This window comes from Mobula hypostoma, unplaced genomic scaffold, assembly GCF_963921235.1.
Source record: "Mobula hypostoma unplaced genomic scaffold, sMobHyp1.1 scaffold_64, whole genome shotgun sequence".
Classification (NCBI taxonomy): Eukaryota; Metazoa; Chordata; class Chondrichthyes; order Myliobatiformes; family Myliobatidae; genus Mobula; species Mobula hypostoma.
In genome coordinates, this window is record NW_026948239.1 from 6,276 (window position 1) to 19,408 (window position 13,133).

At 45.7% G+C, this 13,133-nt stretch overlaps 1 protein-coding gene across 2 annotated transcripts; it reads left to right on the forward strand.

Annotated features, from left to right (window-relative positions):
- Positions 1-886: 886 nt before the first annotated feature.
- LOC134342129 (zinc finger protein 850-like) lies at positions 887-9,399 on the forward strand. Of its 2 annotated transcripts, none has more exons than XM_063040087.1 (2): positions 887-5,020; positions 9,280-9,399. In XM_063040087.1, the coding sequence occupies exon 1, from the start codon at positions 1,505-1,507 to the stop codon at positions 3,884-3,886; it is 2,382 nt and encodes a 793-aa protein (XP_062896157.1). In that variant the 5' UTR covers positions 887-1,504; the 3' UTR covers positions 3,887-5,020; positions 9,280-9,399. The 2 variants fall into 2 exon arrangements, with proteins under 2 accessions (XP_062896157.1, XP_062896156.1); XM_063040086.1 differs by lacking the exon at positions 9,280-9,399 and adding an exon at positions 6,299-6,347.
- The last annotated feature ends 3,734 nt before the right edge of the window (positions 9,400-13,133 follow it).

Consider the following 13,133-nt stretch of genomic DNA (forward strand, 5'->3'; position numbering starts at 1 on the left):
TGTACCTTGCAACAGAACGTAACATGCCATTTTAAAAATGAAACTGCGTCATAAAAACAAATATGCAATAGAAACGGAGACACAGACGCACTTTCTAGCTGGAAAACTAAAAACTAAAAACTAACTGTGTCATCTGAGGTCTTCCCTTATATACCCATGGTGAAAATGTCCTCGCGTGACCTCACATCGGTGGGAAAATTACATCAAGTGACCTCCAAAAGAACATTACATCATTCTCACAAAAAAAATCACATCTCCTTAAGGTTTGTAACACCCTCCATACCCCTACCATCCAGGCTCCCATCCGAACTTCTTTTAAATGGTGAAACCAAGCTCACATTCACCACTTGTGCTGGCATCTCATTCCACACTCTCACAACCATTTCAATAAAGAGATTTTCCAAATGTTCCCATTAAATTTTCACCTTCCCCACTTACCCATGACCTCTGGTCGTCATCCCACCCAACCTCAGTGGAAAAAGCTGCTTGCAATTACACTATCTATACCGTCAGAATGTTGTACACTTTTAACAATTCCTCAAGGCAATGTATAATTTCCTGTTTATGTTCAGAGCCTTTTTTATATGCATAAGATGATGAGGGGCATTGATCGTGTGGATAGCCAGAGGTTTTTTTCCCAGGGCTGAAATGGCTAACATGAGGAGGCGTAGTTTTAAGGTGCTTTGAAATAGATACCGAGGGGATGTCAGGGGTAAGTTTTTTACACAGAGAGTGGTGGGTGCATGGAATGCACTGCCAGCTATTTGTGTGAGAGTGTTTCAGTTACTGTGGGGCCAGGAACCCATGCAGCTCAGTGGGATCAGGGAATAATATGAATAGACAGAGTCAAACTGAGCCAGGTCACAGATTGGAGATGGCAGAAATTCCCATTAATATCGAGACAGGAACAGCATCAGAGAATATGTTGGTCATTCTAGCTACCAGCACTGTGCCCAGTTAGAAGATGATTTCTCTCTCCAACTTGGATTGAACCTCACTGTAATAGTGTGATGCCAGATCACACCTTGACAATTCAAGGGATCTCATCTGAAATATTGTCTTACACCCATTGATGGATTTTGTAAATATTTTTACAGGTTAAAAATGACAAGGAATTTGTCTATGGGAATCTCGAACACAACAAGCCAGTTTTGCTGTCTCTAGCCGGATATTTAAGAAGTGGAGCAAGGGATTCACTTGATCATCCTTCATGCTCGGACTGTGACGAGGGATTCACTCGATCTTCTGTCAGACTGGCGTGCCCGTCATTTTACGCAAGGGCCTACACATTCACCTGCTCAGATAGTGGGAATGGATTCAGTCGGTCATTTCAACTGAAGATATATCAGCAGGTTCACACAGGACAAGGCCATTCATTTGTCCTGTGTGTGAGAAGGCATTCAGTTGGTCTTCCCACCTGTGGACACACCAGTCAGTTCACCCTGGGCAGAGGCTGGTCAGCTGCTGAATTTGTGGGGAAGGATTCACTCGGTCATCCGACCTAATGGCTCACCAGCAAGTTCACACTAGGGAGAGGCCGTTCACCTGCTCAGACTGTGGGAAGGGATTTACTAAATCATCTCACCTATTGAGACACCAGTCAGTACACACTGGGGAGAGGCCATTCACCTGCTCCGACTGTGGGAAGGGATTCGCTTTGTCATCCCAACTGAAGGTTCATCAGCGAGTTCACACTGGACAGAGGCCATTCACCTGCTCAGATTGTGGGAAGGGATTCACTTCGTCATTTCTCCTACTCAGACACCAGCGAGTTCACACTGGGGAGAGGCCGTTCGCCTGCTCAGTGTGTGGAAAGGGATTCACTCGATCATCCCACCTACAAGCACACTCGTCTGTTCACACAAGGGAGTGGCCATTCACCTGCTCTGACTGTGGGAAGGGGTTCATTTGCTCATCCCACCTGAAGGTTCATCAGCGAGTTCACACTGGTGAGTGGCCGTTCACCTGCTCAGACTGTGGGAAGGGATTCACTTTGTCATCCCAATTGAAGGTACATCAGCGAGTTCACACTGGGGAGAGGCCGTTCACCTGCTCTGACTGTGGGAAGGGATTCACTCGGTCATCTCATCTACAGAGACACCAGCGAGTTCACACTGGGGAGAGGCCATTCACCTGCACAGTGTGTGGGAAGCGATTCACTCGGTCATCCCACCTACAAGCACACTGGTCTGTTCACACTGGGGAGAGGCCGTTCACCTGCTCAGTGTGTGGGAATAGATTCACTTGCTCATCCCACCTGAAGGTACATCAGCGAGTTCACACCGGGGAGAGGCCGTTTATCTGCTCAGACTGTGGGAAGGGATTCACTTGCTCATCCCAACTGAAGGTGCATCAGCTAGTTCATACTGGAGAGAGGCCATTCACCTGCTCAGACTGTGGGAAGGGATTCACTTACTCATCCCAACTGAAGGTACATCAGCGAGTTCACAGTGGGGAGAGGCCGTTCACTTGCTCAGTGTGTGGGAAGGGATTCACTCGATCATCCCACCTGCAAGTACACTGGTCTGTTCACACTGGGGAGAGACCGTTCACCTGCTCAGACTGTGGGAAAGGATTTACTCAGTCAGGTGAACTGAAGGTACATCAGCGAGTTCACACTGGGGAGCGGCCGTTCACCTGCTCAGACTGTGGGAAGGGATTCACTTCGTCATCTCAACTGAAGGTACATCAGCGAGTTCACACTGGAGAGAGGCCATTCACCTGCTCAGACTGTGGAAAAGGATTCATTTGCTCATCCAAACTGATGGTACATCAGCGAGTTCACACTGGGGAGAGGCCATTCACCTGCTCAGTGTGTGGGAAGGGATTCACTTGCTCATCCCAACTGATGGTACATCAGCGAGTTCACACTGGGGAGAGGCCGTTCACCTGCTCAAACTGCGGTAAGGGATTCAGTCAGTCATCTGAACTGAAGGTACACCAGCGAGTTCACACTGGGGAACGGCCGTTCACCTGCTCAAACTGCGGGAAGGGATTCAGTCAGTCATCTGAACTGAAGGTACACCAGCGAGTACATACTAGGGAGCGGCCATTCACCTGCTCAGACTGTGGAAAAGGATTCACTTGCTCATCCCAACTGAAGGCACATAGGCGAGTTCACACTGGGGTGAGGCCGTTCACCTGCTTGCACTGTGGGAAGGGATTTACTTCCTCATCCCAACTGAAGGTACATCAGCGAGTTCACTCTGGGGAGAGGCCGTTCATCTGCTCAGATTGTGGGAAGGGATTCACTCAGTCATCCGCCCTAATGGCACACCAACGAGTTCACAGTGGGGAGCGGCCGTACACCTGCTCTGTCTGTGGGAAAGGATTCACTCTGTCATGCACCCTACAGAGACATGAGCAAGTTCACAGTGGGGAGCGGCCGTTCACCTGCTCAGATTGTGGGAAAGGATTTACTCAGGCATCCGAACTACAGGCACACCGGTCAGTTCATACTGGGGAGTGGCCGTTCACCTGCTCAGTCTGTGGGAAAGGATTCACTTGGTCAACTGAACTACAGGCACACCAGTCAGTTCATACTGGGGAGAGGCCGTTCACCTGCTCAGTCTGTGGGAAGGGATTCACTAAGTCATATCAACTGAAGGTACATCAGCACGTTCACACTGGAGAGAGGCCGTTCACCTGCTCAGACTGTGGGAAGGGATTCAGTTCATCCTCTCAACTACTGACGCACCAGCGAGTTCACACTGGAGATAGGCCATTCACCTGCCCAGACTGTGGGAAGGGATTCACTCGGTCATCTCATCTACAGAGACACCAGCGTGTTCACACAGGGGAGAGGCCATTCACCTGCTCAGTGTGTGGGAAGGGATTCACTCGGTCATCGAACCTACAGAAACACCAGCGAGTTCACACTGGGTAGAGGCCAATCAACTGCTCAGACTTCGGGAGGAGATTCTCTGAGCCATCTCCACCGAATGTGCATCATTGGGTTCACACTGGGGAGAGGCCGTTCAACAGCTGTGAATGTGGGAAGCGACTCACTCAGTATTCTAACCTTATGTAACTCTCGCTTTAGCTGGCAGCTTAATATAGGGGGTGATAGCCCCCCAGCCCGGCCAATCTTAAGAAATCTTGTTTGGGTGGATGCTGCTTGATGTGTTCCCTGTTACAAATCAGTACCCTGAAAAAACAAATGGTACATAATATGCGATTAAACGTATGGGCTTTATAGTTTCTTACTTTGACTATAGAACGAGTAAAAAAAATAATGAAGAAGAAAGGCCCAATCTCTCCATTCATGTCTTCTCATCGCTCCCCGGCAAAAGACTGCAAAAATCTCTCTTCCAGACTCCCAAGAAAGAACAACATTTCTCCCATTGGATAGCCCTGCATTCCAAAACCCTGTTCTCTCTAGTCGTAACCTAAACATTGCTGCTACAGAGAAACCATTACCTCAGCAGTGATACATTGCAGAGAGGCCATTCCATTAGCAGTGAAACCTCACAGCATGTTATACTTGTGACATAGTACTGGAATGTTTCAATAAGCTGCATCCTGGATATTTGTCCATCACCGATGCTGAATGCAATTTTGGGAGTGACTGTCAGTGCTGAACTCTGCAATTATTGCTGCTGCTCACCACACCCAGTCTGCACCCTGGTCACTGGGCATGGGAGGAGTTTGTTCTGCTGCATATTCACCTTTAATTGGACTGGAGTTTAACATGGACTGGAGTGGAGAGCGGCCAGTGAAAGAGTGGAGCTTTGAGGCTTTGGCTCGAGAGGTTTTGGCAGTTTTGGCAGTTGGATTGTGCAATCATGTCAATCAAGATTTGAATAGCTCAGAATGCAGCTGATTGGGCAATCAAGGTCAGGTGACCAAGCAATTTGATTGGGCAATCGAAAATTGAGAAGCTCAACAAACGAGTAAAAAGAGGGGTAGCTGAAGTGGAGCGGCCAGTGAGTGAGTGGGCCAGTGAAGGAGTGGAGCTTTGAGGCTTTGGCTCGAGAGGTTTCGGCGAGAAGAGGCAGAGGATGAGCTTGCTCCCAGTAAGGTAAGGCTGGATATGTTTCTTTAATTAATTTAGGAGTTGGTAATGGAGGCTGTAGATAGGGCAGTCCAGTGCCCCGATTGTAGGATGTGGGAAGTCAGGGTCAGCACATTGTCTCTGATGACTAAACCTCAGGGATCTGTACTGGGTCCAATGTTGTTTGTCATATATATTAATGATCTGGATGATGGGGTGGTAAATTGGATGAGAAAGTATTAGATGATACTGAGATAGGTGGAGTTGTGGATAATGAAGAATATTTTCAAAGCTGCAGACAGATACATGGTAGGGCATTGAAGAATGCAGTAGAACAGAAAGATCTACGAATAATGGTGCATAGCTCCCTGAAGTTGGAATCTCATGTGGATAGGGTGGTGACGAAAGCTTTTGGTATGCTGGCCTTTATTAATCAGAATATTGAGTATAGGAGTTCGGATGTAATGTTCAAATTCTACAAGGCATTGGTGAGGCCACATTTGGAGTATTGTATACAATTTTGTTCACCGAATTATAGGAAAGATGTCAACAAAATAGAGAGAGTACAGAGAAGGTTTTCTAGAATGTTACCTAATGGTACATAATGTAAAGGTTTTCATCACCTAAGTTACAGAGAAAAGTTGAACAAGTTGGGTCTTTATTCTTTGGAACGTAGAAGGTTGAGGGGGGTCTTGATAGAGGTGTTTAAAATTATGAGGGGGATAGACAGAGTTGATGTGGGTAGGCTTTTTCCATTGAGAGTGGGGGAGATTCAAACAAGAGGACATGAGTTGAGAGTTAAAGGGCAAAAGTTTAGGGGTAACATGAGGGGAAGCTTCTTTACTCAGAGAGTGGTAGCTGTGTGGAACGAGCTTCCAGCAGAAGTGGTTGAGGCAGGTTCAATGTTGTCGTTTAAAGTTAAATTGGACAGATATATGGACAGGAAGGGAATGGAGGGTTGTGGGCTCAGTGTACCTAGGTGGGACCAGGTGAGAGTAAGAGTTCGGTATGGACTAGAAGGGCCGAGATGGCCTGTTTTCGTGCTGTAATGGTTATATGATTATATATATGGTTACATCGTTATAAAGCCATATTAAAAACCATTATTAGCACACACACACACACACACACACACACACGCACACACACACATACACACACACACACACACACACACACACACACATGCACGCGCGCGCGCGCGCACACACACACACACACACACACACACACAGAGGCAAATGAACATCGGTACATGTATTAAATTCTTTGTCGATCTCTCAGTTCATGCCTTTCTCTTCCCAGTCGGAACGCGTTGAACACGATGTTTCACGGTGGGGTCGGCATATCGATTAAAGGATTGATGAAACAGAAGCGACATTTAAACAGCTGCCAGGCCATGTTGTAGAAGCAAGAATTATTCACAGCAGAATAAACGAAGAAGAACAGCAAATTGGGAGAACAGAGTATTAGTCCAGTCTGCCGGAGAGAGGAAAGGACTGAGCATGCAGTCGCTTTCAAGGTGAAAATGAAGAGAGGGTTAATATGCAGTTCACATAAAATGCAGAATTAGTGAGAGAGAACGACAGCAGTGCAGAGACAATCGGCAAACCGGAGACATTCAGTCGGAAAATATAAGAGTGTGGGTTTCATTTTCCACCTGTCTGTCGCCGGTAGAGTGAGGAGGGATGGTTCATTCTGTACCCACCAGTCTCCGGTGCAATGTGAGAGTGTGGGGATCATTTTATAGATATCCGTCCCTGGTACACAATGAGAGTGTGGAGTTCTTTAGTTCTCACTCTTTGGCTCACTGTGAGAGTGTGCATTTCATACTGTACATACCAGTCTCCGTTGCAGTGTGAGAGTGTGGGTTTCATTCTGTATCTGTCAGTCTCTGTTACAGTGTGAGAGTGTGGGTTTCATTCTGTATAGGTCAGTCTCTGTTACAGTGTGAGAGTGTGGGGTCATTCTGTATCTGTCAGTCTCTGTTACAGTGTGAGAGTGTGGGGTCATTTTGTATCTGTCAGTCTCTGCTACAGTGTGAGAGTGTGGGTTTCATTCTGTATCTGTCAGTGTCTGTTACAGTGTGAGAGTGTGGGTTTCATTCTGTATCTGTCAGTCTCTGTTACAGTGTGAGAGTGTGGGTTTCATTCTGTATCTGTCAGTCTCTGTTACAGTGTGAGAGTGTGGGTATCATTCTGTATCTGTCAGTCTCTGTTACAGTGTGAGTGTGGGTTTCATTCTGTATCTGTCAGTCTCTTCTACAGTGTGAGAGTGTGGGTTTCATTCTGTATCTGTCAGTCTCTGTTACAGTATGAGAGTGTGGGTTTCATTCTGTGTCTGTCAGTCTCTGTTACAGTGTGAGAGTGTGGGTTTCATTCTGTATCTGTCAGTCTCTGTTACAGTGTGAGAGTGTGGGTTTCATTCTGTATCTGTCAGTCTTTGCTACAATGTGAGAGCGTGGGTTTCATTCTGTATCTGTCAGTGTCTGTTACAGTGTGAGAGTGTGGGTTTCATTCTGTATCTGTCAGTCTCTGTTACAGTGTGAGAGTGTGGGTTTCATTCTGTATCTGTCAGTCTCTGTTACAGTGTGAGAGTGTGGGTTTCATTCTGTATCTGTCAGTCTCTGTTACAGTATGAGAGTGTGGGTTTCATTCTGTGTCTGTCAGTCTCTGTTACAGTGTGAGAGTGTGGGTTTCATTCTGTATCTGTCAGTCTCTGTTACAGTGTGAGAGTGTGGGTTTCATTCTGTATCTGTCAGTCTTTGCTACAATGTGAGAGCGTGGGTTTCATTCTGTATCTGTCAGTGTCTGTTACAGTGTGAGAGTGTGGGTTTCATTCTGTATCTGTCAGTCTCTGTTACAGTGTGAGAGTGTGGGTTTCATTCTGTATCTGTCAGTCTCTGTTACAGTGTGAGTGTGGGTTTCATTCTGTATCTGTCAGTCTCTTTACAGTGTGAGAGTGTGGGTTTCATTCTGTATCTGTCAGTCTCTGTTACAGTATGAGAGTGTGGGTTTCATTCTGTGTCTGTCAGTCTCTGTTACAGTGTGAGAGTGTGGGTTTCATTCTGTATCTGTCAGTCTCTGTTACAGTGTGAGAGTGTGGGTTTCATTCTGTATCTGTCAGTCTCTGTTACAGTGTGAGAGTGTGGGTTTCATTCTGTATCTGTCAGTCTCTGTTACAGTGTGAGAGTGTGGGTTTCATTCTGTATCTGTCAGTCTCTGTTACAGTGTGAGAGAGTGGGTTTCATTCTGTATCTGTCAGTCTCTGCTACAGTGTGAGAGTGTGGGTTTCATTCTCTATCTGTCAGTCTCTGCTACAGTGTGAGAGTGTGGGTTTCATTCTGTATCTGTCAGTCTCTGTTACAGTGTGAGAGAGTGGGTTTCATTCTCTGTCAGTCTCTGTTACAGTGTGAGAGTGTGGGTTTTATTCTGTATCTGTCAGTCTGTTACAGTGAGAGAGTGTGGGTTTCATTCTGTATCTGTCAGTCTGTTACAGTGTGAGAGTGTGGGTTTCATTCTGTATCTGTCAGTCTCTGTTACAGTGTGAGAGTGTGGGTTTCATTCTGTATCTGTCAGTCTCTGTTACAGTGTGAGAGTGTGGGTTTCATTCTGTATCTGTCAGTCTCTGTTACAGTGTGAGAGTGTGGGTTTCATTCTGTATCTGTCAGTCTCTGATACAGTGTGAGAGTGTGGGTTTCATTCTGTATCTGTCAGTCTCTGTTACAGTGTGAGAGTGTGGGTTTCATTCTCTATCTGTCAGTCTCTGCTACAGTGTGAGAGTGTGGGTTTCATTCTGTATCTGTCAGTCTCTGCTACAGTGTGAGAGTGTGGGTTTCATTCTGTATCTGTCAGTCTCTGTTACAGTGTGAGAGTGTGGGTTTCATTCTGTATCTGTCAGTCTGTTACAGTGTGAGAGTGTGGGTTTCATTCTGTATCTGTCAGTCTGTTACAGTGTGAGAGTGTGGGTTTCATTCCTGTCCGTCTCTGCTACAGTGTGAGAGTGTGGGTTTCGTTAACAGTGTGAGAGTGTGGGTTTCATTCTATATGTGTCAGTCTCTGTTACAGTGTGAGAGTGTGGGTTTCTTCTGTATCTGTACCTCTACAATGAGTGTGGGCTTCCTTTTATATTTGTCCTCGGCTCCACCGTTAAGTGCGTCGACTCTGTCTGTACCTCTGAGACCTGAGTCGGTATGAGCGAGTGTATTTTTCTCGTCCTTTTCCGCTGTTTCTCAAACCTTGTAAATAATCCTAAAATAGATTCTGTATTCCCTGCGCTATTTTTAGAACAAGAGTCTCCTGCAGTCGGTTTATGTTATAATTGTGAGATGGACAGTGCACCGATGAATGACGACGGCTGGATCGAGCAGGGCATTCAGCGTCTTAGAGTCCTATGGCAAACAGACCATTCGGCCCGGCATCACTCTACACGCTATTCGTTTACTCTACTACATGGAGCCAATTGAACAGCACGTGATCTGTAACTTCTTGTGATTTGAAAAACCACCTCTTAAATGTTGAATGAAGATAATCAAATTAAATAAATTCATTAATTAATATAAATAAGTGAGTAATTAAATTTATAATTTGATCGAAGTAAAACCAACCGAGGCAGAGCGTTTCCTGTTCCAGCATCGTTGATATGAATACATTTCATCTCAGCCATTCTAAATTGCTACATTCACCGTGTACCTGCTCTCTTATGTTTGCCGATTCTGTCATATATTTCTTAATGTGTACTACACCATGAATCTATTCGATTATGTCCCACTCATAAATAATATAATATTCATTTCGAGTTCCTTATGATAACTTCAGACTTGTGTCTATGTTGCTCTGTGCAGCACTGAGCGAGTTTGTGAATGGGAATGCGAGGGAAGGTCAAGGTTCACATTTGGAATAATCCAAGTTCCACATTGCAGCATCCGGGTGATTGATGACTTCCCGAGAATTTGGCGTCACTGGTTACGTCACAGCTCAGCCGGGAATGTTCCGCTCGTCAGGGACATGGTGGACGGAAGAGTTTGCCTCCGTGTTGCAAGACACCGTGTCCTATATTGCACTCGTCAGTGCTGAAGACAAAGATGAATGGAGGAGAATGGGCAGCTGATGGTTAATAGATTGATATTACACTCTGAGCACATCAGTTGGAGATGTTGGGATCCTGGGAACAGTAGAGTACAGTAACAAGCCCTTTGACTCACTACTTCTGCGTTGAACAAGATACCGAATGAGATTAAACTCTGATGACTGTACATGACCCATCTCCCTTCATTCACTGCATACGCGTGTGCTTTGATTCAATATTAACCGTTATAGGAGGCTAGAGGTTATATCTCAAAAGATGGCAAACCAGTAACATCAGCTCCCATGTTGAAGTAAATATTTGAGAAGGGAAGTGGAAACACTTACGGATTAAACAAAAAGGTGAAGGTTCAGTTACAGATTCTCCTGGAAGGGAGCAGGAAAGCTGGTGTGTTAGCCAAACTAGAATCAGGCCGGGTGGTGAAAGGGAATCCAGATGTAGAGGCAGGGGTGACAGAGAAACCAGCAAACTGTATACCTATAGACTTAGTCATGACACAGCAAAAGGATCAGGATTTGGCAAAGGTAAAAGGAAGAGAGGAATCTGAAGAGTTTTAGAAATATCGAGGGATACAGGTACGGAATCGGATTGTACTTAATAATGCTAAATTTGTGGTGCCAGAATGGGAAATAAACCAGGTAATGTATTGGCACCATCACAAAGGTGGGCATCAAATCAGATAGAGCTATGGAACAGTTGTAGAACCTGTGTTGGTGGCCGAAACTGCGAGGAGATGTACCACATTATCGTAAGAATTGCTTCATTTGTGCCCACGAATAACCCAGATAAATCGGCTGGATAAGCAGTTTCAAGGCCCGCCCAGTAGAAGGACCATGTGTTAATTTGCAGGTTTATTTTGTTGGATCTTCACCTCCATCCCCTGGAGGACAGAAATATATCCTCGAGGTAGTGGATGCGTTCACCAAGTGGAGAGATGCTTTCTCAACTAGACAATGAAAACCGCTGGCGTTACAGCCAGGATTTTGTCCGAGAGAATCTTTACCCGTTGGGGATTGCCAAGGACTCTAGAATCAGATCAGGGTCCCCGATACACCGCACAGATGACACAAAATCTAATGAAACTGTTTGGGGTAAAACAGAGGTTTTATATACCCTATCGACCACAACAGTGCGATTGTTGAACGGATGAACTGGCCTTTAAAGACAATGTTTTCTAAAATGACTAAACGGCTCATGGGTCACTGTCTTACCCTATGTTCTTATGATCGTCCTCGGCACAGAAGCATCCGCTCCTGCACTTACACGTTTTAATTTGACGATTGGGAGAATAAATAAAAGGGTTAGTTTTCCTGCTTGGCTAGATTTATCACAGACCGAGTACGATAGCATTGGAAAGGACAAATGTCAAGCAAAAATTAATTGTCTCTATTAAGGAGGCCCATTATGATGCCGCCCATAATACGTGACGGAAGAAACGGCAGAGCGAAGCTTGTTTCGAGGTGCGAACAAAACCGCGGGCGTTTGAAATAGGACAGAAGGTTATGATATCACTACATCAGCCGAGCCCCTTCACACCTTCGCGATTTGTTGGGATAGAGCCAGTCCATCAGTATATCCAATCCAGACTTCTCCGTATAAGTTGGGTTGATATCATATTAACCAACTCAAACCCCTCGGAGACAGTCAATGTCCTCTCGTAGCTGAGTCCAGAAAACATGTTGTCACTGGGATGTTGTGGACCGAGATGAGATGATTCTCTTAGATTTATGTTTCAGGCAATCGACGGTGATGAGGATGAAGGAGCAGTTGTCCCCACAGTGAGTTGGACAACCACTTCCAGTTTGTACCCGGAGAATAAGGACAGTTCACATCTTTGCACTCGCCCAAGCCAAGGCGGAGACAGTGGGGGCGAGAAACAGATGTGACAGCGCGTTTATTATGTGGTCTTCTGCAAATAAAGTGGGGAATAATTGTTCTGTTATAAATGGATTTTAATAAGGCCTTATTGTTAGCCATGGTAGGACCATTTATAACGTCAGAAGGTTTGGTATCCAGGGAAAGTTGGCTGGTTGATTCAGAACTGACGCTCACAGAAGACAGAGGATAGTTGTGGATGGAGCGTTTTCTCTCTGGATGTCGGTGACCAGTGGAGTCCTGCAGAAATCTGTTCTGAGAACCCCGGCTTTTTGTGTATCTATGAATGATTTGGATGAGGAGGTGGAAGGGTGGTTTATTGTATTTGCAATGATGTGGAGGGAGGTTGGTGGAATTATGGAGAGTACAGAAGTTTATCACAGATTACAACAGGACAGTGACAGGACGCAGAGCAGGGAGAGAAGTTACAGATGGAGTTCAAACCGGAACATTGCGAAGTGATTCACTTTGGAAGGATGGATTTGAAGGCAGAGGTGATACTTTCTCGAGACGCCGAGGGCCACACAATATTACGAGTTCCACAATGGACACAGAGTGACGAGACTCTCTCCAGTAAGGGGAGGGCCGCTCATCGGTACGCATTCGGTACAATAGGCACGGAGCGGTGCACTGCGAGAGCAGAAGGAAGTGTGATTGACAGGTGAGCTTGAACACATCCGCTGTTCTGCACATACTTACAGCGACGCTCGAAAGGGAATATACCTGACAGTAAATCAGGAGGAAAAAAAAATAAAACTTAATGGTAAATAGTAGAACAGCCTGGGAACCTGCGGATTGTTCAGAGATTGTATTTGCTATATTTGTTCAAACAGAGAATGGATAGAGAAACAGTGGTAGAATTGTGGCAGGTTTGAGAATATCTTTAAAGTTAAATAGACTGCATCGCACATCACGGGTGTGGCAGGGTCAAGTCATTGACTGGCAGAGATCAGGTTCCTGCCGAACGGCCCATGTGTGCGCTGGAAAACATTGCTCTTCAAACTGTCCACAGCCCTCGCTAACTTCCCGAAGACACAGTCCCTTTTTGATCGCAGGTCTCTGGAATATCGCTGCGGATCTTTTAAATTGTTTGGAGGAGTATAAGTGCAGTGTATTTTATTGTAACACATATCAGCTGTCACTGCGATTTCCATCATTCAAACCGCAGAAATGACTGGAA

What these genes read in the sequence shown, in the direction of transcription:
- LOC134342129 (XM_063040087.1), top strand. Translation starts at nt 1,505, where the DNA reads ATGGCTCACCAGCAAGTTCACACTAGGGAGAGGCCGTTCACCTGCTCA.